At 45.3% G+C, this 24,794-nt stretch overlaps 1 protein-coding gene across 1 annotated transcript; it reads left to right on the plus strand.

Moving 5' to 3' along the window:
• Positions 1-1,942: 1,942 nt before the first annotated feature.
• DLST (dihydrolipoamide S-succinyltransferase) lies at positions 1,943-24,794 on the plus strand. The gene is made up of 15 exons (XM_037984262.2): positions 1,943-2,063; positions 2,652-2,685; positions 5,671-5,719; positions 9,122-9,177; positions 9,299-9,373; positions 9,906-9,961; positions 11,687-11,798; positions 13,516-13,668; positions 14,029-14,105; positions 14,993-15,090; positions 19,400-19,530; positions 20,960-21,033; positions 21,321-21,404; positions 22,094-22,261; positions 23,222-24,794. The coding sequence occupies exons 1-15, from the start codon at positions 2,001-2,003 to the stop codon at positions 23,354-23,356; spliced, it is 1,365 nt and encodes a 454-aa protein (XP_037840190.1). The 5' UTR covers positions 1,943-2,000; the 3' UTR covers positions 23,357-24,794.

Genomic DNA, 24,794 nt, shown 5'->3' on the forward strand with positions numbered 1-24,794 from the left:
CCTACTGCTTTATGCAGCATGGGAGACAGACAGGTAAACAGGCCATAATAATACAATGCAATGTAGAGACCCAGACACAGGGCTTTGAAAGCATAGAAAATTTATCTGTTAACTCTGCCAGAGGGGTTAGGAAGGAATTCAGAAGGAGATTCAAAGGATGACTAGGAGTCCCTAGGCAAATAGGAGGAGGGAACAACCCATGCAAATAGCTCTGTGAGGCTATGGCCAGTAGTGTGGTTTGACTAAAGCTCACAATCTGTGAGAATGTGGGGAGAGAATCAGAACATAATCAGAAGCCTGATTACCAGGTGCCTGGTCAAGTTGAGGAGTTTGTACTTTATCCTCAGTGCAATATCCTTGTACAATTCTCTTGCCTCAGCCTCCCGAGTAGCTGGGATTACAGGCATTTGCTACCACACCCAGCTAATTTTTGCATTTTTAGTAGAGACAGGGTTTCACCATGTTGGCCAGGCAGGTCTCGAACTCCTGATCTCAAGTGATCCACCTGCCTCAGCCTCCCAAAGTGCTGGGATTACAGGTGTGAGCCACCGCACCAGGCTCAGAAGGATCTTTGACACAGATATAAAGGATGATGGGCTAGAGAAAGCGAGCGTGGAGGCTTAGAACTGCTTAGGGAGCTTTTCAAATAATTCAGGTGAAAGCTACTGAGGAGTCGATTGTGAGTAGCAGCAGGGCAGAGCTATTTTCTCTATTTCTAGTTAGGACTTTGGCCCATCCTTCCAGAATTCTAGTGGCAGTGCTTTCAGGATTCAGGTGAGTGAAGGCACTGTAAAGGTCCTGATGGAGTTTGAGGCAACATGGTGAGATCCTGTGTCAATTTATATTTAAACATAAATTAATTAGAAAAATAAAGGTCCTGATGGCCAGGCAAAATGACTCTGATAAAGAAACCATCATGAAGAGGCACCAAGTGGTTAATTTTTTCATTCGTACATTTATGTGTTACTAATTCAGCCAGGGGTTTAAAGAACATCTTTTTTATTAGGAAGTGAGCCTTAAAGGTGAATACTCATGCTATGTGCTTTTACTTCAAGTCAGCGGGAAGAATGGCACTCTTAGAGTGGGAAGGTTACCCTGGCATGGTGGCACCTGTAGTCCCAGCTACTCCAGAGGCTGAGGCAGAGGGATCGCTTGAGCCCAGGGTGTCAAGGCTCCAGTGAACTATGACCTGTTTTCTTTAAAAAAAAAAAAAAAAAAAAGCTGGGAGTTTATATTCTAGGGATAGGGTGACAAACGAACAACTTCCAAAATGCGCAAGATGTATGGGGAACAATTAGTTTGGCTGGAATTTGCGTAGGGGGAAAATCAGAAGCTGTTGAGAAGTAAGGCTATAGTTAGTGAAGATATGCGGCTCGTAAAAAGGCAATGGGAGCCCTTTAGAAATTCCTGGGATTCTGTTTCTTTGACTCGGGGTTAGGAAGACAGGGAAGTAACAAGTGCTTTTTTGTGTTTTTGTTTTTTTTAATAGTTAAGGAACCTGAGGCTGCAGGTGGGGGGCAATGTCATCTGCCCAAGGCCACGCAAGTGTAAGATCAGGCATGCATGTCTGCCAAGGTTTCAATTCAAAGTCCGTGCCCCTCTTTCGCTCTCTTCCCAAGGTACAGAGGAGGAACCGCGCGGTGCCATTGGGTCCCGAAAGAGAAGGGCGCCAAGCTCAGAGCCAGTTCTGTGGAAGGGTAGGGGGAGGCCTGACCCCGGGGGCAATCTGGTGGCAGGACAGTCGTAGACACCTTCAGGAGAACCAGCTCAGGGTGACAGGCAGTGCAGAGGGCCCCGAGAGCGCCTTAGGGTTGCCTGCTCCAGAGAGCAGGACTCCTGGGCTGCAGCGCCGGCAACTGGGCGCAGCCGTGCGCCCACCCCCTGCCAGTGGTTCGCTCCGAACACCCCTCGTCGGGCGGCGGGTACTGCGGCCCACCCAACTTCCGGTTGTTGCCGGGCCCTATATCCGGTGTCCGCCCGCCCTCGGCTCCGCTGCCGCGATGCTGTCGCGGTCCCGCTGTGTGTCCCGGGCATTCAGCCGCTCGCTCTCTGCCTTCCAGAAGGTACGGTCTGGCCGAGCCGGGGCCTCGACGCGTGAGGAGTCTGTTGGCGGGCGGACAAGAGGCCTGGAAGGCAGGGGCGCGGCGCGCCGGTCAGACCGGGCACCAAGGGCACTGGGACGCGGAGGCCGCGCGGGCTGGGCGGCCGGGGGCCGTGGTTGCTCTCGGGACCGTTTTGCGGAGCCCAGCGGCCCCCTGCCTTCTTCAGGCAGCCCGCGGGAAACGTTTCCTGCTGTACCCCACCCTCCGCGCTGGAGCTGGGGAGCCGCGCCCGTCCAGTTACTCGACTCAGAGTTAGGGAGGAGGCGCGGCGGAGTCCTCTGGCGGGATTCGGCGCCCGTCTCCTCTTGCTCTGCTAAAATCTGTGGGTATTAGTAAGTCCCGTTGGGAAGTTGAGATAGTTTGGCAGGCCCAGCGTGTTGATTGGGACTGCCAGCACGGTGTGTTACATTCACCTTCGGAGTTACGAGATTCACCTGTCACCACCACGGGTACAGCTTTGAGCGTGTACTTAGAAGAAAAAGCTGGGTGTTCTTTTTTTTTTTTTTTTTCCATCTTGGGTGACGTCGATAATGTCTTCTTTCTCAACAGGGGAACTGCCCTCTAGGGAGACGTTCCCTGCCTGGTAAGTTCTGCCCTTGCCGTCACCTAAAATGCTCTGCTCCTGGACAGAGCAGTATGTGAGGAACTCGGGGGTGCCTGTGTTTCTCGTAATACCTAAAGACAGTTCGGTTCAGAGAGTAGTGAGACATAGTGCTACATAATCATGAGCTATCGTTTATTCATTTAGCTCGTAGTTGTTGAGTTTCTACTGTGTCAGGCACTGTGCTAGACACTAGGGATACAGGAGTGGATACAGAAGTGTACAGTTCTTGCCCTCATGGAGCTTCTTGGCTAGTTGGATAGTGTCAATTGCTGAACAAGCGAACAAAGGCAAATTTTTGTAACTGCTGAGAAGGAAACATGTGAGGGTGGACAGAAGAGCCCAGAAATTTCTGAGGTGACTTAAAAGTTATGGCCATGGCCGGGCGCGGTGGCTCACGCCTGTAGTACCAGCACTCTGGGAGGCCGAGGCGGGCGGATCACGAGGTCAGGAGATCGAGACATTTTGGCTTACACGGTGAAACCCCATCTCTACTAAAAAATACAAAAAATTAGCCGGGCATTGTGGTGGGCGCCTGTAGTCCCAGCTCCTCGGGAGGCTGAGGCGGGAGAATGGTGTGAACCCGGGAGGGCGGGGGGGGGCGGATCTTACAGTGAACCGAGATCGCACCATTGCGCTCCAGCCTGGGCGACAGGATACTCTGTCTTAAAAAAAAAAAAAAAACAAAAAAAAACCAGTTATGGCCAGCAGGATGTGACGGAGCTAACCCAGTGAAGCCCAGGAGAAAGAGAATGGCATGTACAAAGACCCTGAGGAAGAAAAGAGGTTGGCAGAACTTAAGAACTGGAAAAAAGGTGATTTGGCCAGAGTATTTTGGTTAACGGAGAGAGTGGCATGAGATAGAAGATGGTATAGAGACTTGAAGGAGTTTAGATTTTATCCCACTAGTTAAAAAAAAAAAAAAGTGTCATCCATAGCTTATTTTCTGTTATATGCCTAGCCTAAGTATTTGTTGAATGGGTTGATCTTGTGGGCTTTCTTTGTGCCAAGCATTTATATGACTGCTTTCTGTGAATTTTTTAATCATCACAAAACAGTAAAAAGTATTTTTTCTATTTTACAAATGCATAACCCAAGACAAGAGAGCTTAAAAGCCTTGGCCATGGTCACACACCCAGCTGTTGATCCAGCCAGGTCTACCTGACCCAGCCTGAACTCTTAACCCACCATGCTCTCATTTACTCATAGACTCAACAGATCATTTATTGAGTGTTTACTATATGCTAGCCACTGTTCTGGGTAACAGGGATACAGATGGACTCTAGCCTCGAGATTTTATGGGCTAGCTGGAGAGAGAGAGCAGGTATACAGTTATGCTCCGACAAGGGCATAATTAAATTGTGGTAACTACGAGAGAGGAATAAAGGGTGTGATGAAAGGGTGGAATGATGTAGCCCAGCTTGGGAAGGTTGGAAATGTCAGTAAAGGCTTCCCTGAAGAAGTGACATTTAACTGAGACCTGAATATAAAAGAGCCAAGAAAATGTATTCCAGGCAAAGGGAATTGCTTGTGCAAAGGTTTTCAGACAGGAAAGGACTTGACCAGTGATAGACATGGGAAGAAGCCTGTCTGGCAGGAAAGATAGAGTGGGCTGGACGGTACAGGATCATGTAAAGTGTGTGGACTTTATCCTGAGTTATGAGAACATAAGGCACCTAGCACAATGTCAGCTTGTAGTGGACTCTCAATAACAAATGTATTTTTCAAGTGGGAACCCTGAACAATGTCAGTGAACATTTTCTCCACTTTATAGGTGGGCAGGACAATGGAAAGAACCTTGCACTTGGGGATTTGCATTTAGGCTCAGGGATTCATCTTGGGCTAGTCACTTAACCTCCAGAAGCCCTGCTTATATGAAATAGGAATAATGGCAGATAATCGTTCCACTTCAGAGAGTTGTGAGACTGTAAAATCAAAGTGAGGTAATTATGGGAAAGCTTTTTATAAACCCTAAAGCGCTGTACAAATGAAATGTGCTGTAGGATGAACTCTGAATTAGACTCCAGGTTTCCAAAATCAATGTGGGGCACCAGCTACTCTAGTTTAAGAACATACTACGCTTAGAATTTGCGCTGCATAGTCATTGGCTGCTGGATATAGAGGTGACTGGCTTACCTGTGTTGGGATGTTTGTGAGGAGGTGGGCATAAGAGAGAGCTAGCTCTCATTTGGTGTCTCTTGAGCCTATGGTTCAGAAAGAATTGTTAATCTGAAAGAAAAAAGACATAAGAAAGAATTCAGAAGAGGCAGCTGTAGTTACTAGTCATCAGTTGGGGAAATGCAGTTGTCTATGATAAGGACAGCTGGTGGGCAGAAAGGGGCTTTCACCTTGTTGAGAGTGACCAGGGCAGAAGACTTCAGAATGGCATGGGAAGTCAATACACTGAAAGATAGGGACATGATTTTCTCAGCCCTAGGACAAGCTGGAGACCCTGAACCTAAAGTAGCCAAATCTTTACCACTAGGGTTCGGGTGATAAGATTTCCAACCCAGGCTTTTCAAACCCGGACCAAATATCCTCCTTGCTTCTCAAATTGGGTTATGTATAGTCACAATATAAGCCATCCCCTGTCTTTCTCAGGCTTCAGTTGTATTTGAAGACTTGGCAAGAGACATTTTATTATGAAAACATACAGGAATAATGAAAAGTTCTGACTTTTTAAGGAAAATGAGATTATATAATCACTTTGGGCTGTGCCATCAAATTTTTTCTCTTTCCTCCCCGGCCAAACACATTCCCACTCAATCTCACATACCCAGTTGCTCTCTGCCACTAAGGCTACTTTGGAAAAGTTTGAGAAGCGGGACTCTATGATAAAGATTATATCTGTTGCCGTTGATCCTGCTCTGTCTCAGGGTTGGGGGTGAGCAGACCTCTTTTCCATTCCCAGCATGTATCCTTTGTGAGATAAGAGTTGTTGGTTAAGAGTTATTTTGTTTCTTGCAGGGGTCTCCTTATGCCAGGGACCAGGTTACCCTAACAGCAGGAAGGTTGTGTAAGTATCATTGGGGAGTACAGACATGTGGCCACGGGTTATTTATTAAGACATAAAGTTCTAAATTTGACCATCTGAATTCTTCACTGGCCTCCAGACCTAGAAATTGAGGTGATTATGTTGAGTCCTTAGACTAACCTCGATGTTCACTTTTCCCATGTGATGTTCCTTGAGCATCAGCTCCATGTCAGTGTTGAACTAGGAGTGTGCCCGCTCTCCACAGGTGTTTAGATTGTAATGAAAGTTAAGTTGGAACCCTCTTTCTATGGGATATGGAAGGGTGCTCCTAGATACTCTATTTGGATGTAAGTGCAGCTGAAAGGCTCAAGGTTACATTTATTGTGGAGATTAAGAGCATCCTCTCAGTAGCATAGTTACTCATTTTTAGAAACAGTAAAAGCTTAAAATTGGTTGAGTCCTGGGACTGACTAGTTTGGAGGGAATGCTGTTGCTGCATAATGCAGAGTTTGGAGAAAGGCCACCCATGTGTGTTTCAGATTAACTTGTGCATATGAATGTTGCTTAAATGCTGCTTTGCATTCCAAATGTTTCCGTGGTGATGCTAAGAGAATGCTCCCTACTTACCTGTTCAACAGCTGTCAGGTTGCTTTCTCTACAGGGAGAATCCTCAAAGTGAAGGGGTCAGCGGATGAGCTGCTTACTGTACATCACAATGAGAGTTTTTGTTGTTGTTTGTTTTGAGACAGGATCTTGCTGTGCCACTTTGGCTGGAGTGCAGTAGCCTGATCTTGGCTCACTGCGTCCTCAGCCTCCTGGGCTCAAGAGATCCTTTCACCTCAGCCTCCTGAGTAGCTGAGACTACAGGCACGTGCCACCGTGCCTGGCTGATTTTTGTATGTTTTGTAGAGGTGGGATTGTTTCGCCATGATACCCGGGCTGGTGTAAAACTCCTGGGCTCAAGCAATCCATCCACTTGCTTTAGCCTCCCAAAGTGGAGGATACAGGCGTGAGCTGCGGTGCCTGGCTGGTTTTTTAAAATTGGGTAAATGTTGCACTCAGTACTAGAAATATGAATTCCTGTGTTATTTTGGAGGGCAATTTGATAGTTATAAGTCTTTGAATGTGTGTACCTTTTTTTCTTTTTTTTTTTTTTTTTTGAGGTGGAGTCTTGCTCTATCGCCCAGGCTGGAGTGCAGTGGCACGATCTCGGCTCACTGCAGCCTCTGCCTCTCGGATTCCAGCAATTCTCCTGCCTCAGCCTCCTGGGTAGCTGGGATTACAGGCGCACGCCACCACACCTGGCTAATTTTTGTATTTTTACTAGAGACGGGGTTTCACCATGTTGGCCAGGCCGGTCTCTAACTCCTGACATCAGGTGATCTGCCCTCCTCAGCCTCCCAAAGTGCTGGGATTACAGGCGTGAGCCATGGCCTGGCCTGTGTGTACCTTTTCGTCTAGCAATTCCATCTCTAGGAATCTATACTAAAGAACTGGTATAACCAGATTTATCTCAAAATGGTAAAGAGCAAGGGATTGGCTAAACTGTAGTATGTTCAGATGTTCACACTATGAAAAGTGGGAAAAAGCAGGTTACAAAATGATTTCATTTTCTACTGTGTGGTATGATCCCATTGTAAGTATTCTTTTTGCTATTTATAATATCCTGCAGTGAACATCTAGTTACTTAGATATTCAAAATGTATTACTCATCTGCAATTAAATGAAAATTGGGACAATCATGAATCTCTACCATAAATACACTAAATATTTGAAAGTAAATAATGAGGAAAAAGTAAACTGTGTGTGGGATCACCCCGATCATGTCACCCTATTCCAGTATCTTTGTGTGTGTTGCGCCTTTTCTGTGAATAAGGTACCCACTTTATTTAAGAAATCTTTTATTGTAAAACAATTTTTGGTTTTATGTTTTTACTTAATATTATTATATTTACATGGTTAAAAATTCAAAAAGTAAAAAGGGTGTCCATGAGAAGACTTTTTTATCCTTGTCCTCTAGCCCCCCGAATGCCTCTTGGTAGTGGTGGGCACCGCTCTGGGTTCCTGGATGACTTGCAGAGCAGTCTCTGCACTTGCATGTTGCCTGTTAGTTCTTGCCTGTAGGCATGTACTTTACATGGTTACAAACTATATGAAGAACATTTTGTATTCTGTAGTTTTTAAATATCTTCATTTTTTTCTTGGTTATACATAGACCTTACAGTTATTTTGACGTTATAAAAGTAAAAATACCTAAAGGCAACTTAAATCTATTTTACTTTTCTATTATAAAAATGCTTGTTGTAGAATATTCAAACAGTCCTGAAGTGTAAAAAGTGAAAGTCCCCATCAATCCAAATCTTTCTCCCAAATGGTGTAAGTGTGCAACACATAACCAGAGATACCGTGTATGTCTACATCTCTCACCCCTCAGAGGTAACCACTGTTAATGGCTTTGTGCATACAGGGTGAGTTCATTCTCCAGTTTCTGTTATTACTGTAAAGGCCATATTAGTAAATGCCTTGGTCTTTGAGGTTCATTTTGAATGAGTCCAGAATGTATTGATGTGCTGCTTTCTAGCAAGAGAACTGAGTAGGAGATACCATATGGAGTTTGTGTGTGGTTTTTTTGTTTTTGGGTTTTTTTTTTTGGCATAACACCTTGTTTTACTTCCGAGTTAGTCTTGTTAATCTTGCTGCCTTATCTGATCTGAATCTGTTATCTTGAGGGCAGAAATTCCATTATACCTTGCACAATGGCTTGTACCCTGGGCAAGCCATGTATCTATCCTGGATTTGGTTAAGAAAGAGACCTGGCTGGACATGGTGACTCACTCTCGTAATCCCAGCGCTTTGGGCAGGATCTTGGAGACCCATCTGGGCAATGAAGTCCGTAGTCTACAAAGAGTAATTTTAAAAAATTAGCTGGGTGGCATGTGCGTGTAGTCCTAGTTACTTGGGAGGCAGAGGTGGGAGGATCCCTTAAGTCCAGGAATTCGAGGTTACAGTGAACTATTATCATGCCACTGTACTGCAGCCTGGGTGACAGAGCAAGTCTCTGTCTCTTAAAAAACAAAAAACCAAATTAAGATTCTAAGTCCTTTCAGTCTACAAAGGACCAAGGTGCTTATTTTTTCTTTAAAAACCAAATGTAAGTCTGTTTTGTGAGAGCTGGCATTGCATTGCAACACAGGGGCCTGGGCGTACTTGGGGAGCTCACCGTCTAAGGTACCTGGGTCATTAGGCTCTGCTCCAGACCTGCTGAGTCAGAATCCCTGGGGGAGAGGCCTAGACATGTGAACTTTGAAAAGGTTCCTCCCCAAGTGACACTGATGTACACCCCTGGTCAGGAGTCACTGTTTAAGAGAAAGGTGACCCATGGGGCCTTAACTAAAGTGTGAGTGGTTCACCTGCTAAAGGAGTTAACGTGTGTTTCTTTTGTAGCATTAACAACAACAGTGTCTTCAGTGTTCGCTTCTTCAGAACTACAGCTGTATGCAGTAAGTACCTGCCTTCTTGGGAATGGAATTTTATGGGAAGAGCAACAATTGATTGAGTTTAATTAAAGAAAAATAATGAAAAATGAACTACTTGTGATTTTCTTTTTTGCATTTTTCCTAGAGGATGACTTGGTTACAGTCAAAACCCCAGCATTTGCAGAATCTGTCACAGAGGGAGATGTCAGGTGGGAGAAAGGTAAGATTTAGTTTCCTCTCTTCTTGTGTTTCTTTTTGTTTTTGGTTTTTTTTTTGTTTTTTTTTTTTTTTTTTTTGGAGACAGAGTCTGACTCTGTTCCCAGCCTGGAGTACAGTGGTATGATCTCGGCTCACTGCAGCCTCCACCTCCCAGGTTCAAGTGATTCTCTTGCCTCAGCCTCCCGAGTAGCTGGGATTACAGGTGCCCACCACCACGCATGGCCAAGTTTTTTGTATTTTTAGTAGAGATGGGGTTTCACCATGTTGGTCAGGCTGGTCTCAAACTCCTGACCTCAGGTGATCTGCCCGCCTTGGCCTGCCACAAAGTGTTGGCGTGAGCCACGGTGCCTGGCTCCTCTCACTTCTTAAGTTTAAGTGCTTTCTAAAATTCTCCCCTCCGCCAAGGATAGTTGTAGAATTTATAGCTCTGCCCTTTTCTTTACATATGTACTTTCCGCTGGCCCTGTAGGAAAGGGTTCTTGTAACATACTGGAGGCTCCCCGCTAACAGGTAGCCTTTGATTGTCTTTTCAGCTGTTGGAGACACCGTTGCAGAAGATGAAGTGGTTTGTGAGATTGAAACTGACAAGGTAGGCTTATCTTATATTACCAGTTTTTCATGGGCTTCCCTTAGTTAACCTAATGAAACAGGGACTTAACCGTTGTTTAGAGATAATTTTTAACTAGCTCTAACCTCAGTTGTAAAATTATTGGATTCATTCAATTAAAAAAAAAACTTTTTACATTTAACTTTTTTTTTTTTTTTTTTTTTTGAGACGGAGTCTCGCTGTGTCTCCCAGGCTGGAGTGCAGCGGGGTGATCTCTGCTCACTGCAAGCTCCGCCTCCCGGGTTCCCGCCATTCTCCCGCCTCAGCCTCCCTGGTAGAGTAGCTGGGACTACAGGCGCCACCACCACGCCCGGCTAGTTTTTTGTATTTTTAGTAGAGATGGAGTTTCACCATGTTAGCCAGGATGGTTTCGATCTCCTGACCTCGTGATCCGCCCGTCTTGGCCTCCCAAAGTGCTGGGATTACAGGCTTGAGCCACCGCGCCCGGCTTTTTTTTTTTTTTTTTTTTTTTTTTTTTGAGACGGAGTCTTGCTCTGTCGCCCAGGCTGGAGTGCAGTGGCCGGATCTCAGCTCACTGCAAGCTCTGCCTCCCGGGTCTACGCCATTCTCCTGCCTCAGCCTCCTGAGTAGCTGGGACTACAGGCGCCCGCCACCTCGCCTGGCTAGTTTTTTTTGTATTTTTTTGGTAGAGACAGGGTTTCACCGTGTTAGCCAGGCTGGTCTCGATCTCCTGACCTCGTGATCCGCCCGTCTCGGCCTCCCAAAGTGCTGGGATTACAGGCTTGAGCCACCGCGCCCGGCCAACTTCCTTTTTTTTTTTTTTTTCCTGAGACAGAGTCTTGTTCTGTTGCCCAGACTGGAGTGCAGTGGCCTGATTTCAGCTCACTGCAACCTCCACCTCCCGGGTTCAAGTGATTCTCCTGCCTCAGCCTCCCTAGTAGCTGGGATTATAGGCACATGCCACCACACCTGGCTAATTTTTGTACTTCTTATAGAGACAGGGTTTCGCCAGGCTGGTCTCAAACTCCTGACCTCAGGTGATCTGCCTGCCTCTGCCTCCCGAAGTGTTGGGATTACAGGCGTGAGCCACCGCACCTGACCTGCATTTAACTTTAAATTGTTTGCTGTGTGTGTACTATGTACTTCATTTAGTAGCTTTAGTCTTGTAGTGTGTGGTGATGGGGTGAGGAGGGTAAGTAAGCTGTTTCCAGTTTTTCCTGTATCACTTGGAAACCTATTAACTGAATATTGCCTGAATGTTTCTGAGAAAGGACAGAAAGAGTGAATCTTCACAATAGCGTTGACTTATCATCAGCCTTGCTCTGAAATTGTGGCCTTAGGTGTTTGTGTCCAGGGCCTTATATATTGTGTTACCACTCTTGTGACTCATTGGAGGTTTTTGTTGTTGTTGTTGTTTTGAGACGGCGTTTCGCTCTGTCACCCAGGCTGGAGTACAATGGCGCGATATTGGCTTCACCTGCCAGGTTCAAGCGATTTTTTCCTGCCTCAGCCTCCCCAAGTAGCTGGGATTACATTTTTATAGTTTTTAGTAGAGATAGGGTTTCACCATGTTGGCCAGGCTGGTCTTGAACTCCTGACCTCAAGTGATCCACCTGCCTTGGCCTCCCAGTGTACTGGGACTACAGGCATGAACCACCGTGCCCAGCTTCATTGGAGATTCTATACAGCTAATTTTCTAATGCTGGATAAACATTTGGACTTCCTCCATCTGTCTTCCTCTTCCAGACTTCTGTGCAGGTTCCATCACCAGCAAATGGCGTGATTGAAGCTCTTTTGGTACCTGATGGGGGAAAAGTCGAAGGAGGCACTCCGCTTTTCACACTCAGGAAAACTGGTGGTAAAGAAGTTCTCCTGGTGCTCAAGGTCTCCAGTGTTCCCTCTTGGGATTGGGACTGAGCATAATGTGCTAATTCCCTGATATGTCAAAGACTCTGTCATTCCAGCTGCCCTTAGTTGAGGGAATAAGGGGTAAATTTATATATACTGTGAACTTTAAATGTCAAATTCTGGAAGAAAAGTTTATTTTTAAAAAAATAGACCTTATAGTCTGTTCTTTCCATGGGTGTTTCTTAGCAGGAGCTGAGAAACTGAACCTTTTCTTATAGATACACAGATTGAGCATACCTAATCTGAAAACTCAAAATCTGAAATGCTCCAAAACTGAAAATCCAAATGAAATGCTCCAAAACTGAAAATCCAAAATCTGAAATGCTCCACAACTGAAAATCCAAAATCTGAAATGCTTCAGAACTTTCTGAGCGCTGACGTAATGCTCAAAGGAAATGCTCGTTGTCTATTATGGGGAATTCAGTGTTGTTTCTTATCACATCTATTCTCTCATATCTCTAGGAAGGGTTGGTATTTCTTTTGGGAAGAAATGAGAAACAAAATAATTTGTACTAGATCTGATAGGATTAGAGATTAATAACTGTTTATCTGACTCTTAGTGAAATTTTATAACCACTAAAATGTCTATTTCTTTTTCCTAAGCAAGAATCATACTTGTAGACCAACGAGTCACAAATGTCTATTTCTTTTTCATTGTTAACACTAATAATGCAGATCGACCACATGATTGAGGTTAATCAGGCAAGACCAGAAGCTCGGAGTAGAAAACATGTATGATAGAAGGCTAGGAAATAAGGGTAGTCCTCCTGTTACAGAAGTTTGTCTTAGCACTAACCCTGGATGTAATGTCCAGATGGGTGAAAAATAGAAACAAACATTTCATTTAAGTTGTGAGATTATTACTTGGCCACCTCAGTGATTTATGAGTCATCCTGGATGAAGCGCTTTTTTAAGCCTAAGTCAGCCCTCGATGAATTTTTTTTTTTTTTTTTTTGAGATGGAGTCTTGCTCTGTTGCCCAGGCAGGAGTGCAGTGGCCTGATCTTGACTCACTGCAACCTCTGCCTCCAGAGTTCAAGTGATTCTCTTGCCTCAGCCTGCTGAGTAGCTGGGACTACAGGTGCGTGCCACCACGCACAGCTAATTTTTGTATTAGTAGGGACAGGGTTTCACCATGTTGGCCAGGATGGTTTTGATCTGTTGACCTCGTGATCCGCCTGCCTTGGCCTCCCAAAGTGCTGGGATTACAGACGTGAGCAACTGCACCCAGCCTATTTTTTAGTAGTATTCTTGCATATATAATGTTAGAATAGAGGATGGAGAGTATCAGTAATTAGAAATATGTTTATGTATGCATTTCAATATTTTAAATTGCCTGGACTTTGTTTTTTTCTCTTGGAAATTTACATTTTCTTGGGCTTGGTAGGTGCTTTGAAAGTACTTGCTGAATTTATTCAGTAGAAACCTGTGAAATCGAGGAGGGAGCTAAATTGAGCCAGTTATCTGATGGACATTCAGGGACCCTGAGGAATAGAGAATAGTGCCTTATGTCATTGTGTGTGTATGTCTCACAGTGCCTTGCATATTGCCGATACCCAGTAGACATTTGTTACTTGATTGGAGCTAGAGTTTTTGGCTTAGTAGCTGTGATTTGGTTGTTTTCCATTTCAGATAGTGCCAGTGGCATCTACTTTTCTTGTTTTTCAGCTGCTCCTGCTAAGGCCAAACCGGCTGAAGCTCCTGCTGCTGCAGCCCCAAAGGCAGAACCTACAGCAGTGCCAGTTCCTCCCCCTGCAGCACCCATACCCACTCAGATGCCACCAGTGCCCTCACCCTCACAACCTCCTTCTAGCAAACCTGGTAGGCTTCCAACTCCCACGTGTCATGTGGGAGAACATCTCGTCTAATATGTTGCCTCAGGGTAAACTCTAAGACTCATCATGGTTCTGAACAGGCCAGGTTGACTGCTTTGTAGAAAGAATTCTAGACTTTGTATCCGAAGTTCTGTTTTGCATCTCAGCTTTCTGTTACTAGCTGTGTGTCTTTAGGCTAGTCACTTAATTTATCTGAACAGATTGTTCATCTGTGAAGTTGGAGTGATATTAATACACCTCAGAATATCTTGATGGTTAAGTAACAGGACATATGAAAGCACTAGCACAAACTCAGTAGATGTTTCTTTCTTTGTCTGATGCCACTTTATCCTCTCTTCATTTTCAGTGTCTGCAGTGAAACCCACTGTTGCCCCACCACTAGCTGAGCCAGGAGCTGGCAAAGGTCTGCGTTCAGAACATCGGGTAAGCCTCTGCGGACCACTTCCAGGAAAGAGGCAGGGGGCAGTGTTGAGATTAGTGGAGTATGGGTGTGGTGGTGCCTACCTTTGAATGGCTGGCAGCTCATTCCCTCAACCTTGACAAAGGGAGTTTAGAATATAACTTCTTTATAGTCACATCACCATCAAATGATAGAACTAGAACCCGAGGTCTTCTGAACACTTGTTCAGTGGCTTTCCTGCTATATTATGCTCAGTGAAAGCCTTGGGTAAGTTAAATATTTGTAGGGGATGGTAGCTTAGTAACTCACCCCCTTCCTCCCATGATGTCACACACTTTAGAGAGGTGGTTTAGTGAGCTCTATTCCTGTGCTTCCGGGATACTTAGCTGTAGCTAAGGGATAATACTCAGTAGCAATAGCTGTCAGGTGCAGACATAAAACCTCAAGGAAGTATGGTCAAGAGTGTGGTTCCTCTGCCTGAGAATACTTCCTAAAAATATGATAGCCTCAAAAGTTTGTTGCTTATGAGGTTCCGTTCCACAAATAGCTATTGTCATGCAAGTCTTTAGCAACAGAAAGTACCCTTTTTCTTATGATTCTTATGTTGGCTAGACTACACTACACTACATTCTTTCATAAATTGGTTTTGGTTTTTAAATCACCGTTTCTGAGCCTTCATTCTTGGTCAAGCTTCAGGCACATCTGAGTGAGTAGGTTTGGCCTGTGTTTGCCTGTTTTTGCTTGGAGGAGAAAGGGCCACTACAGGAAAGGGAAGCCTGGAGCTCTTGTTTTACTTAGATACTATAGCCCTTGGCCATCCACTTGTGGCAAGCCATGTTCTTTCTGACTACGCGGGGAATGCTTGACCCAGAGATCAGATTGTCAATGCTTGTTCCACTCTTGCTTTCAGGAGAAAATGAACAGGATGCGGCAGCGCATTGCTCAGCGTCTGAAGGAGGCCCAGAATACATGTGCAATGCTGACAACTTTTAATGAGATTGACATGAGGTAGTGTCTCTAGCCCCTGTTACCCCCTAGGCTCTTTTTTCTTAGAGAACACTCGAACTTGCCCCTGTCCTTCTCTCCTTATCTAGTGCTGATTCTAAAACTAACTTGTCAGGGAAGAGGTATTTCTTTGCTTTGTTTATTGTTTTTGTTGTTGTTGTTTTGTTTTTTGAGACGGAGTCTCGCTGTCTCCCAGGCTAGAGTGCAGTGGGGCGATCTCGTCTCACTGCAAGCTCCACCTCCCAGGTTCACGCCATTGTCTGGGTTCACGCCATTGTCCTGCCTCAGCCTCCTGAGTAGCTGGGACTACAGGCACCCGCCACCACGCCCGGCTAATTTTTTGTATTTTTTTTAGTAGAGATGGGGTTTCACCATGTTAGCCAGGATGGTCTCGACCTCCTAACCTCGTGATCCACCTGCCTCGGCCTCCCAAAGTGCTGGGATTACAGTCGTGAGCCACTGCACCCGGCCTGTTTATTGTTAACTTTCACAGAGCGACCCACTGGCTTCTTTAATTGGCTTTCCTGATACTATGCCTGCCTTCTCCATGACCTTAACCTTAGCCTTGGCTAGGTGTAGTGGCTCACACCTATAATCCTGGCACTTTGGGAGGCCGAGGCAGGCAGATTGCTTGAGTCCAGGAGTTCAAGACCAGCTGGGTAACAAGGTGAAACCCCACCTCGACAAAAAATACAAAAATTAGCCAAGTGTGGTGGTGCACACCTGTAGCCCCAGCTACTTAGGGGGCTGAGATGGGAGGATCGTTTGAGCCCAGGAGGTTGAGGGTACAGTGAGCTGAGATCATGCCACTGCACCCCAGCCTCGGTGACAGACTGAGACCCTGTCTCAAGAAAAACCCAACAACTTAGCATTTTAGACTTTTAAACCTGAATCTTGTGATTTCTGATAAATGAGAGTAGTCATAGTTGTACACTCTGACTAGTGTCAGGTTGCCAAACAGAGATGGGACAACCAGGCCAACGTGGTTTATGCAGAAGTCTCCCACTCGGGATGGAGAAGCCTTGACAGCATGCCGAGAGCCTGGGCACCACACCCTACTTCTTTTACACAGGGGTTGCTCCTTAGATGTTTTCCTAAGTGATTCAGAATCGGGTAGATGAAAAGGCAAAGATAGGCTAGGCTTATCTTTCATTTTACCCAGCTTTGATAGTGAAATGGAAAACAAGTTGTGTTTTTAAACAACCTTAGAATGTTAACCAAAGGTACTAATTCACTGGGTATGCCCATTTCTGTAGTGAGCTAATTGTTGACTCACCTGTTTTCTTTAAGATTTTGATGTGTTCAGGTATCAGCACTGTCAGGAAGAGAAATTTGACAAACATGTTTTGAGTGTGTACTGTGTACAGAGTACTGTACTGTGGAATTCAGTGGGGTTATAGACTGGGCGCCATGGCTCGTGCCTGTAATCCCAGAGCTTTGGGGGGACAAGGAAGGAGGATCGCTTGAGCTTAGGAGTTGGAAACCACCCTGGGCAACATAGCGAGACTGTCTCTACATAAAATTTAAAAATTAGCCAAGTGAGGGCTGGGTGCAGTGGCTTGCACTTATAATCCCAACACTTTGGGAGGCTGAGGTGGTTGGATCACATGAGGCCAGGCCAGGAGTTCGAGACCAGCCTGGCCAACATGGTGAAACTCTGCCTCTAGTAAAAATACAGAAATTACCCAGGCATGGTGGTGCATGCCTATAATCCCAGCTAATGGGAAGGCTGAGGCACGAGAATTGCTTGAACCCAGGAGGAGGTTGCAGTGGCAGAGATTGTGCCACTGCACTCCAGCCTGGGCAACAGAATAAGACTCTATCTCAAAAAAAAAAAAAAAAAAAAAAAATCAGGTACGGTGGCGTGGACCTATAGTCCCAGCTACTTGGGAGGCTCAAGTGATCCTCCTGTCTCAGCCTCCCAAATGACTGGGACCACTGGGAACACAGGCGTGTGCCACCAGGCTTGGCCAATTTTTTTAGTTTTTGTAGAGACAAGGTCTTGCTATGTTGCCCAGGCTGGTCTCCTGAACTTCTAGGGTCAGGCCATCCTCCTGCCTTGGTCTCCCACTGGAATTATAGGCATGAACCACCATGCCTGGCCAGAAAAGAATTTTTAAAAAGGTCTTCAAGAATGGCTAGCATTTTGTCGCCTTGTGGAGAAAGGTGATTCCAGACGATGTTAACAGTGTAGACCATGAGATGGGAAAGTAGAAGACACATTTGAGAAATTGTCAAAAATCATTTCTGTTGTGAGGATTATGTATAGCAAAGAATGGTAAAGAAGGTTGGATCCTTATTTCAGAACATTTTGAATGCCAGGGTAGGAGTTTATATTTAAGTCAGGAAGCAAATCAAGTCTCAGGTCATCTCTTTGTTTCTTTTTGTCCTGAGGGTTTAGTCTGCAAATCTACTTTTCATTAGAGAAATTTGCTTTTCTTTGGAAAGGCTTTGAAAAATAGGGAGAAGGGATGTTTTCTTGATAGTGTGCTGTGGTATTGTTTAGAGTAGGGCTCTGTGACCTGTTTTACTGGATGTCATCCATTCTATTGGGAAACTTTCTGAAGAGACTGGATGACATTCAAGCCAAAGATTTCTCTCTTGTTCATAGGATGTAGGGGAAGGACCTTGACTAATGAATCACAAAGGCTGCAGCTTATGTTTCAGTGCATTAGGGCCAAATTGTACACAAATTGAATTGGACTTTGAAATTCTACCCAATTTCTTAAGACAAAACATGTAAATATTTGTGTCCCTGAAAGATGCAGTTGGCCCAACAGCTTTGATTGGAAAGTAAGCATAATAGCTGGATCTCCTTTCAACAGCTAATCAAGGTGTCACTTAACAATGGCTTGCAGTCTTGCTGCAGCCTAATTTGGTTTAGATCGAGTGCCCTTTGGGTCTTGTGCTGATCAGCTAACCCATAAGGGACCTTTCTCAGACCTTCTCCCTTTCCCTATTGTCCCAGCCTTTGCCTCCAAGGGCAGAGCTCTGAAATAGAAACTACTTAATGACCAGACAATAACATTTGGGCAGGTTTGAGAGCAGAGATGTTTATCACATCTCTTTCCCTCTTCTGCAGCTCTTGTGTCTTGGGAACCAGTAATGTCTTTAGGGTGGTAATCCTAGCACTAAATAAGGTTAGAATCAGGAAAACAAGCATTTTAAACCCAATCAGTCCCCCTTGGAAAAACTTCCTTTTTCAAAAACAAAAGATTTGAAGGGGGCTGTTAAAATTGTACCACATCTTACCTTTCATGCTAATGTCTAATTAGGCCATTAGAGGGAGAAAGGGAGAACTGAGCATTTGGCCCTGAGATAAAGTTAAATTCAATTTTCATCATAGAACTGCATTATTGCATTCCGATAAATACTGAGGTTTCTGCAGCAAAGTGATGGGAAAGCCATTTCCCACTAACTCTGCAATGTGTCTTTGAAAAAAACCAGTCCCAAGAGAATAAAGGCTGTTCATGTTGTAAAGGCTTTTCAGAAGACTTGCTGCTTCATCTGAAGGGGAGCAGCCTAAACCACAGGTGGCCACTTTTCTAAATACCAAGAAATCACAGCCATTAAACTAATCTTAAGGGCAAGAGCTATGTCTTAATTAGCTTTGTATCTTGGTGCCTGGCCCTGACCCTCACATGTAGTAGGTGTTAGTGCCTGTTTGAAAGAATAAGTGGATGGAACTGCTAACTCTGGAAAGATGAAGAATGAATATGACTTTCCATGAGTCTGAAAGAACACTGGGTTATACCCTTCCGTGCATAGTCATAACTGCTTTTTCCCACATGGAGCCTCATGTACCTGTGAAGTGTTTATTTTAGTCTCCGCTAATCAGGAGATACGAGGAGTATCACATGGGAGTTATACTCAGATTTAGTGGGGGTTTTTTTTTTTGTAATCTAACAATAAATAAAAAGAATATTGCTTATTTTGTAGATTTTGTTTATACTTTAAAACAATTTTTTTTTTCAAGATGGATAGCTCAGTTATTCAGGGGAAGGATGTTGGTGTGCTGTGTGATCTCTTGTTCATATGATGTGTCACTGAAATCTGACTTCTAGACCATGAAGGAGCGCTGTAAAGAGCTTAACCCACCTTAAAGACAGATTGGGCCTGATTCCTTTATATTTCTTTGTAAAAGAACAGAGTTACTGTGTTAACCTCAGGTAGACTATTTCAAAACTTGAACTAAGGTAATGGTCCAGAGTGAGGGAAAAGCTCTCACCTGATTGTGTATATGGAGTGAGAAACCTGTGTGAAAGTCAAAATACAGGCTTTGTGGTCAGTTTGTTTTGTAATGTTTTCACAGTAACATCCAGGAGATGAGGGCTCGGCACAAAGAGGCTTTTTTGAAGAAACATAACCTCAAACTAGGCTTCATGTCAGCATTTGTGAAGGCCTCAGCCTTTGCCTTGCAGGAACAGCCTGTTGTAAATGCAGGTGAGTTGCTTGTGGCCAGAATCGGAGAGGTCCTAGGAGGTAGGTGTATGAGCACAGACCTGCTCCCACATGCAGAGGATCAACAGACCAAGGCTTTTTATTTGCTACCTGTAGAAATATGGTTATCTTCCCCAGGGATTTCTTGGTTCACTTCCTTGAAGCAGCATCATGATTACTTTCTCCCCACCAGCTGGGCAGAACAGTTTCTCTTCCCAGTGTACTGCTTGGCAGCTGCTCAGGCAGCAGGCAGTTCTGGGATAGCCCAGTTCTCCAGGCTGTCTCCTATCAAGGTGGAAGCTCGTGTTCTGGCTTCCTCCCCTTCCCCAGCTCCACAGGCCCTGTTACCTTGGGGCCTGACTTCCACACTTGGTGTAGGCTCCTGGCTGACCTTCGATCTCAGGTCGATGGGCCTCACTGGGAGCTTGGGCTTGGCCTCTCTTTCATGGACTTGGTGCTCATTTTCTTTCCTTTTTACTCACCTGTGTCATTGTAGTGTGGACCTAACAAGCACTTTGCTTTCCTGTTGACACACTTCTCTGTTCCTTGGGAGATTGGAGAGGGGGCAGTGATACTTTTGCCATCCTCAGCAATGTCAGGGGCCCTAAAGGTCTAGAAGCAGAAGCCCTAGTCCCTTCCTGTTGAATAGTGTGCTCTAAGGAGGTAGAAGGCCAACTTTGTTTTGCCCATATGTATACCTCTTCTTGTTTTTCCCATTCTTCTTATGCCTCCCTGACTGACTTTTTCAGTGGCCCCCTTCTGCTTGCCCACACATGTAGGCGGCTCTCAAAAGTTCTCATGGCCTCTTTTTCATGTTACATGCTTCCTCCGAATGTCTTATCTAACAATACAACGTGGACTTTCAGTGGAAATGATTCCCCAGCCTTTATTTTCCCATTAGTGCTAGGTGTATATTTTCAGATGCTGGTTTGCCATCTCTCAAGGTAGCATATTTCAAAGCCAGATCACCCCGCTTACTCTTGGATCTCCCCTCTTCCTCTTGTTCAGAGTCGGAAGCAGAGAATGTGTAGCATCTCTGTACCCCTTTTCCTTTCCGAATTTGCCCTTTTTTGGAACATTTGTTAACGTTAGTCATTCTCTGCAAAGGCAGAGCTTGAATAGAGCTACTTAATGAGAATTTAGTGCATACCTATCCTATGTAAGCCAGTGTGTTGAGCCCTTCTTAGGGCTGCCAAATAAATGGATGCTTCTCTGCCCAGGCTCAGTCAGGGGACTTGGGAGATACTATGCTTGGTTGGGATGGAGTAAGTGGAATGCCAGCTGCCTTGCATAATGCAATGGTGTTCATGGTGGTTGGTCCGCCCACACTGTATCAAGCTCTGCAGATTTTTACTCTGTTAATGCAGATATTACCTCATTAGCCTTGGCCTGCCTGGGGAGTTGTGTGTAACATGTATTTTCTCTCTCATAGTGATTGACGATACAACCAAAGAGGTGGTGTATAGGGATTATATTGACATCAGTGTTGCAGTGGCCACCCCACGGGTATGTTGGGGCAGGAGATGGGGAACGCTGGTCTTAGACCCTCACCTTATCTGTGTGAAGAAGGAGATCACACAAGAGAAATCATTTCTTTAATTCTGTGTTTTTAGGAAGGAGTTAGTAACTTTATTTTAAACCATGCCACATTCTTTTATCTTAAGACTTTCTGTTAATCACATTGAGTAATGAAGGTATTCTAGGGAGGGGATACCACTGGTTGAATCAAGGGAGTTGTAACTATAAAAGGTAATGTTAATTTGCAACTGAAAACAGCTCTTCACCCTCTTCAGGGTCTGGTGGTTCCAGTCATCAGGAATGTGGAAGCTATGAATTATGCAGATATTGAACGGACCATCACTGAACTGGGAGAGAAGGTAAAGTAGAAAGATGTATACAAGCTGCTGAGCAGGCGAGGGAAGAGAGCCTTCGGAAGGCTGGGCTCGCCAGCGAGCAGTGCTCATGGAACGTCAAGTGCATAGCCCCTGAGAAAAGCAGTGGCCCATGAGAGCTAAGTATTTTATCTATCTGGTGGAGTTCACCGCGCTCTGGTAACTGAAATCTCATCAGATGAGACCTGCTAGAAAAGATCTTCTTTGAAGTCTTCAGCTCTATGAAGTTGTGCCTTTTCTCTGGTGGAGCCCTGGTCATAGACACCTCAACCGGAAAACTGTCACACGGAGGCTGGCGCTTGTGCCATCAATCTCATGATACAAGCTTTCTGGACTTCCTTTGCTTTTTTGTTTTTAGAGGCAGGGTCTCGCTGTGTTGCCCAGGCTGGAGTAGAGTGGTAGAGTCATAGCTTACTGCAGCCTTGCACTCCTGGGCTCAAGTGATTCTCCTGCCCCAGCTTCCTGAGTAGCTGGGACTACAGGTGTGCACCACCACGCCTAGCTAATAAAGTTTTTTTGTAGAGGTGGGGTCTCACTGTGTTGCCCAGGTTGACCTTGAACTGGCCTCAAGCAGTCCTCCTGCCTCAGCCTCCCAAAGTGCTGGGATTATGGACTGACTTTAGATGAAGGAAGCTGGGTTGGCTTAATATTTCAATTACAAAATCTGTTTTTAGGCCCGAAAGAATGAACTTGCCATTGAAGATATGGATGGCGGTACCTTCACCATTAGCAATGGAGGCGTTTTTGGCTCGCTCTTTGGAACACCCATTATCAACCCCCCTCAGTCTGCCATCCTGGGGATGCATGGCATCTTTGACAGGCCAGTGGCTGTAGGAGGCAAGGTAGGAACTCACTTCTAAGGTCCTAGTGGCTAGGTCTTGATGAAGGGGAAATCCAACTCAATGCTAATTGCAAAACATTAACTATAATTCCAGGCCTAAGTTCCATTTCTTAGTTTCTAATAGCTAAGGCACTGATTATCAAATTGTGGTCTGGATCAACATCATCTGGGACCTTGTTAGAGATGCATATTCTTAGACCCCATCCCAGACTTAAAGAAGAAGTGCAGATGATCCTGATGCATATTCAAGTTTGAGAACAACTGAGCTGAGAAGGCTTGTTTGCTTCTGTGGAGTGGGGGATATAGTTGGAGACGTGGTCCCTTGCCCCTGGGAAACAGATGACATTTATGCATGTCAGTCTACGAGCTGGCAAGTTGTATGATAAAGCTTGGAAGTTTCCCAGGAGTTCAGAGAATTAAGTATTAAAGGGGCTTGAGCTGGCCCTTAGAAGATATGTTGATATCAAAAAGCTTTCTGGGAACTCCTGTGTTTAGAATCCTTTTGGGTTACTGACTCCTGTGTGAAACCAAAATCCGTAGATCTTCCTGGAAAATGCCCACACACCCAACTACACATACAATTCCAGAATTTGTAGACCCCAGCCTAATTTTTTTTTTTTTTTTTAAATTCTAACGCCAGAGAAGCAAGTACAGGCAGCCAGAACTGAAGGGAAAACTTTCCTCGTAGGCAGCAGATGCATTAGAGGGCAGAGTATGTTTTTAAAAAATAAAAGACAGTTGTGAGAGGACAGTTTTCTTGGCAAGCTTTGTTTCTGAGTGGGGAAGCTTTGCACTGAGAGTAAGGCCTGGTCTTTGAAAATACTGTAAATATGCAGAGGCAACATCAATAGGAAAGGCTCTGGAAATAGGAACTTTCTTATGGGCCATGCTAAATCTCCTCCTTCAGCAAGGCTGGCTGTGGCTTGCTGGGGACAAACCTCTTGACCTTTCCTCTCTGTAGGTGGAGGTGCGGCCCATGATGTATGTGGCACTGACCTATGACCACCGGCTGATTGACGGCAGAGAGGCTGTGACTTTCCTCCGCAAAATCAAGGCAGCGGTAGAGGATCCCAGAGTCCTCCTCCTGGATCTTTAGGAGGAACCCACACACCCTATAAATTGATCATGCAGGAACTGAAAATCAGTCTTCTCCCTGTCCCGTCATGGGTCCCGGGTTAGCCTGGTGACAGGCAGGCACATGCTGTTGGCCTCAAGCAAGGAAGCAGAGCACTATGTAACCAGCAGTCACAGGTCTTTTCTTGGTGTTCCTGCCAGGCTGTCTCTCTCTCTGCACCTGTCTCATACCCTCGAATATCTTAATTCCTTAGGCTTGAGAGAGAGAGCCTTAATGGATGCTCATCCATATTCCTGCCTTTCTTCCATCAACCCTCCGCAGAGATGATTTTGCTTCTCCCTAGTGCTGGTATACTATAGAGAAACCCCCGGGGACCATGTTATTAAGTTCCTATCTTTTGAAAGTTTGTTCTGCAGAGATGTTTAGGAGGATGCTGTGCCTCCCAAGCTCAGAGCAGCCTCTGTCCTGGCTGTGCACATTCTCCCTTGATTCCACTTGTGTGGAGGGATTGAACACAGGCAAAGAGGTGCTGCTTTTCTTCTTCAGTGGCACCTTCATTCTCCGTTGTCATTTACTTCAAGATGCCTCTTCTACCTCTTCCAGGAAGCACAGGCCAGGGGATCTGGGTGTGTGAGTGGGAGGAGAGGGCAGAGGTCCCCTGAGGTCACGTGTTGTAATCACCATAGGAGAGCCTGGGCTGACGCTGTCCATCATAGGCTTACACCAGGAAGACTCGTCTTGGCACAATCTCAAACACAGCTGGGGCTGTAGCAACCCTTTCCAAACCCTTTCCTGGTTGCTGGGCCTCATTCTAGCACCTTGTTCTTACTTAGAGCAGATTCTAGCACATCATGGCAGTGGGACCGAGCGTGGTCCCGAGGAAGGGCCGGAGCCTGGTAGAGACTGGGGAAGGGAGGTCTCCTCTAGACTGACTCAGATTGACTTGAGCTTTTCAATTAAGTTGCTATAAGCACGTGGGCTGAGGAGGCAGTTCTTATTCCTTCCTGCGTTATAGTGGGGCCTTGTCTCTTCCTCTGCAGGACACAGATCTGGAGGACATGGACTGGGGTAGGAAACCACCCTGAGGGTGTTAGTACATAGTAGTGAAATGGATGAGGTCATTTCTAAGGTGTGTTGCCCGTGGATCCGGGCACAATCATTGGAATTCCTTGGAGCATGGTTAAATGCGAATGAAAGCTACTGGGATTCATGGCTTTGTATCCAACTGCATCCAGGCCTGAGGCTGCTGACATTTGACACCGGGGCCAGTAGAGAGTGCCCTTTTGTATCTTGAGACAAGAAGTGAGGCCTGGGGGTGGGGGAGGGGGGAAGGGGTGGGAGCCAATACTGAGTGCCTGCAGCATCTACTACTCTGTCTTCACTATTCAGAACTTGTAACTAAAGTATTTAAAGAAACTGATTTTAAATGCAAATTAAAGGGCAAATATTCTCAAACAGG

The sequence above is a fragment of the Chlorocebus sabaeus genome, chromosome 24, assembly GCF_047675955.1.
Source record: "Chlorocebus sabaeus isolate Y175 chromosome 24, mChlSab1.0.hap1, whole genome shotgun sequence".
Taxonomy (NCBI): Eukaryota; Metazoa; Chordata; class Mammalia; order Primates; family Cercopithecidae; genus Chlorocebus; species Chlorocebus sabaeus.

What these genes read in the sequence shown, in the direction of transcription:
- DLST (XM_037984262.2), top strand. Translation starts at nt 2,001, where the DNA reads ATGCTGTCGCGGTCCCGCTGTGTGTCCCGGGCATTCAGCCGCTCGCTC. An exon ending in AGATGTCAGGTGGGAGAAAG is followed by an intron (nt 9,374 to 9,905) that starts GTAAGATTTAGT and finishes TTGTCTTTTCAG; the next exon opens with CTGTTGGAGACACCGTTGCA. An exon ending in ACAGCCTGTTGTAAATGCAG is followed by an intron (nt 19,531 to 20,959) that starts GTGAGTTGCTTG and finishes TCTCTCTCATAG; the next exon opens with TGATTGACGATACAACCAAA.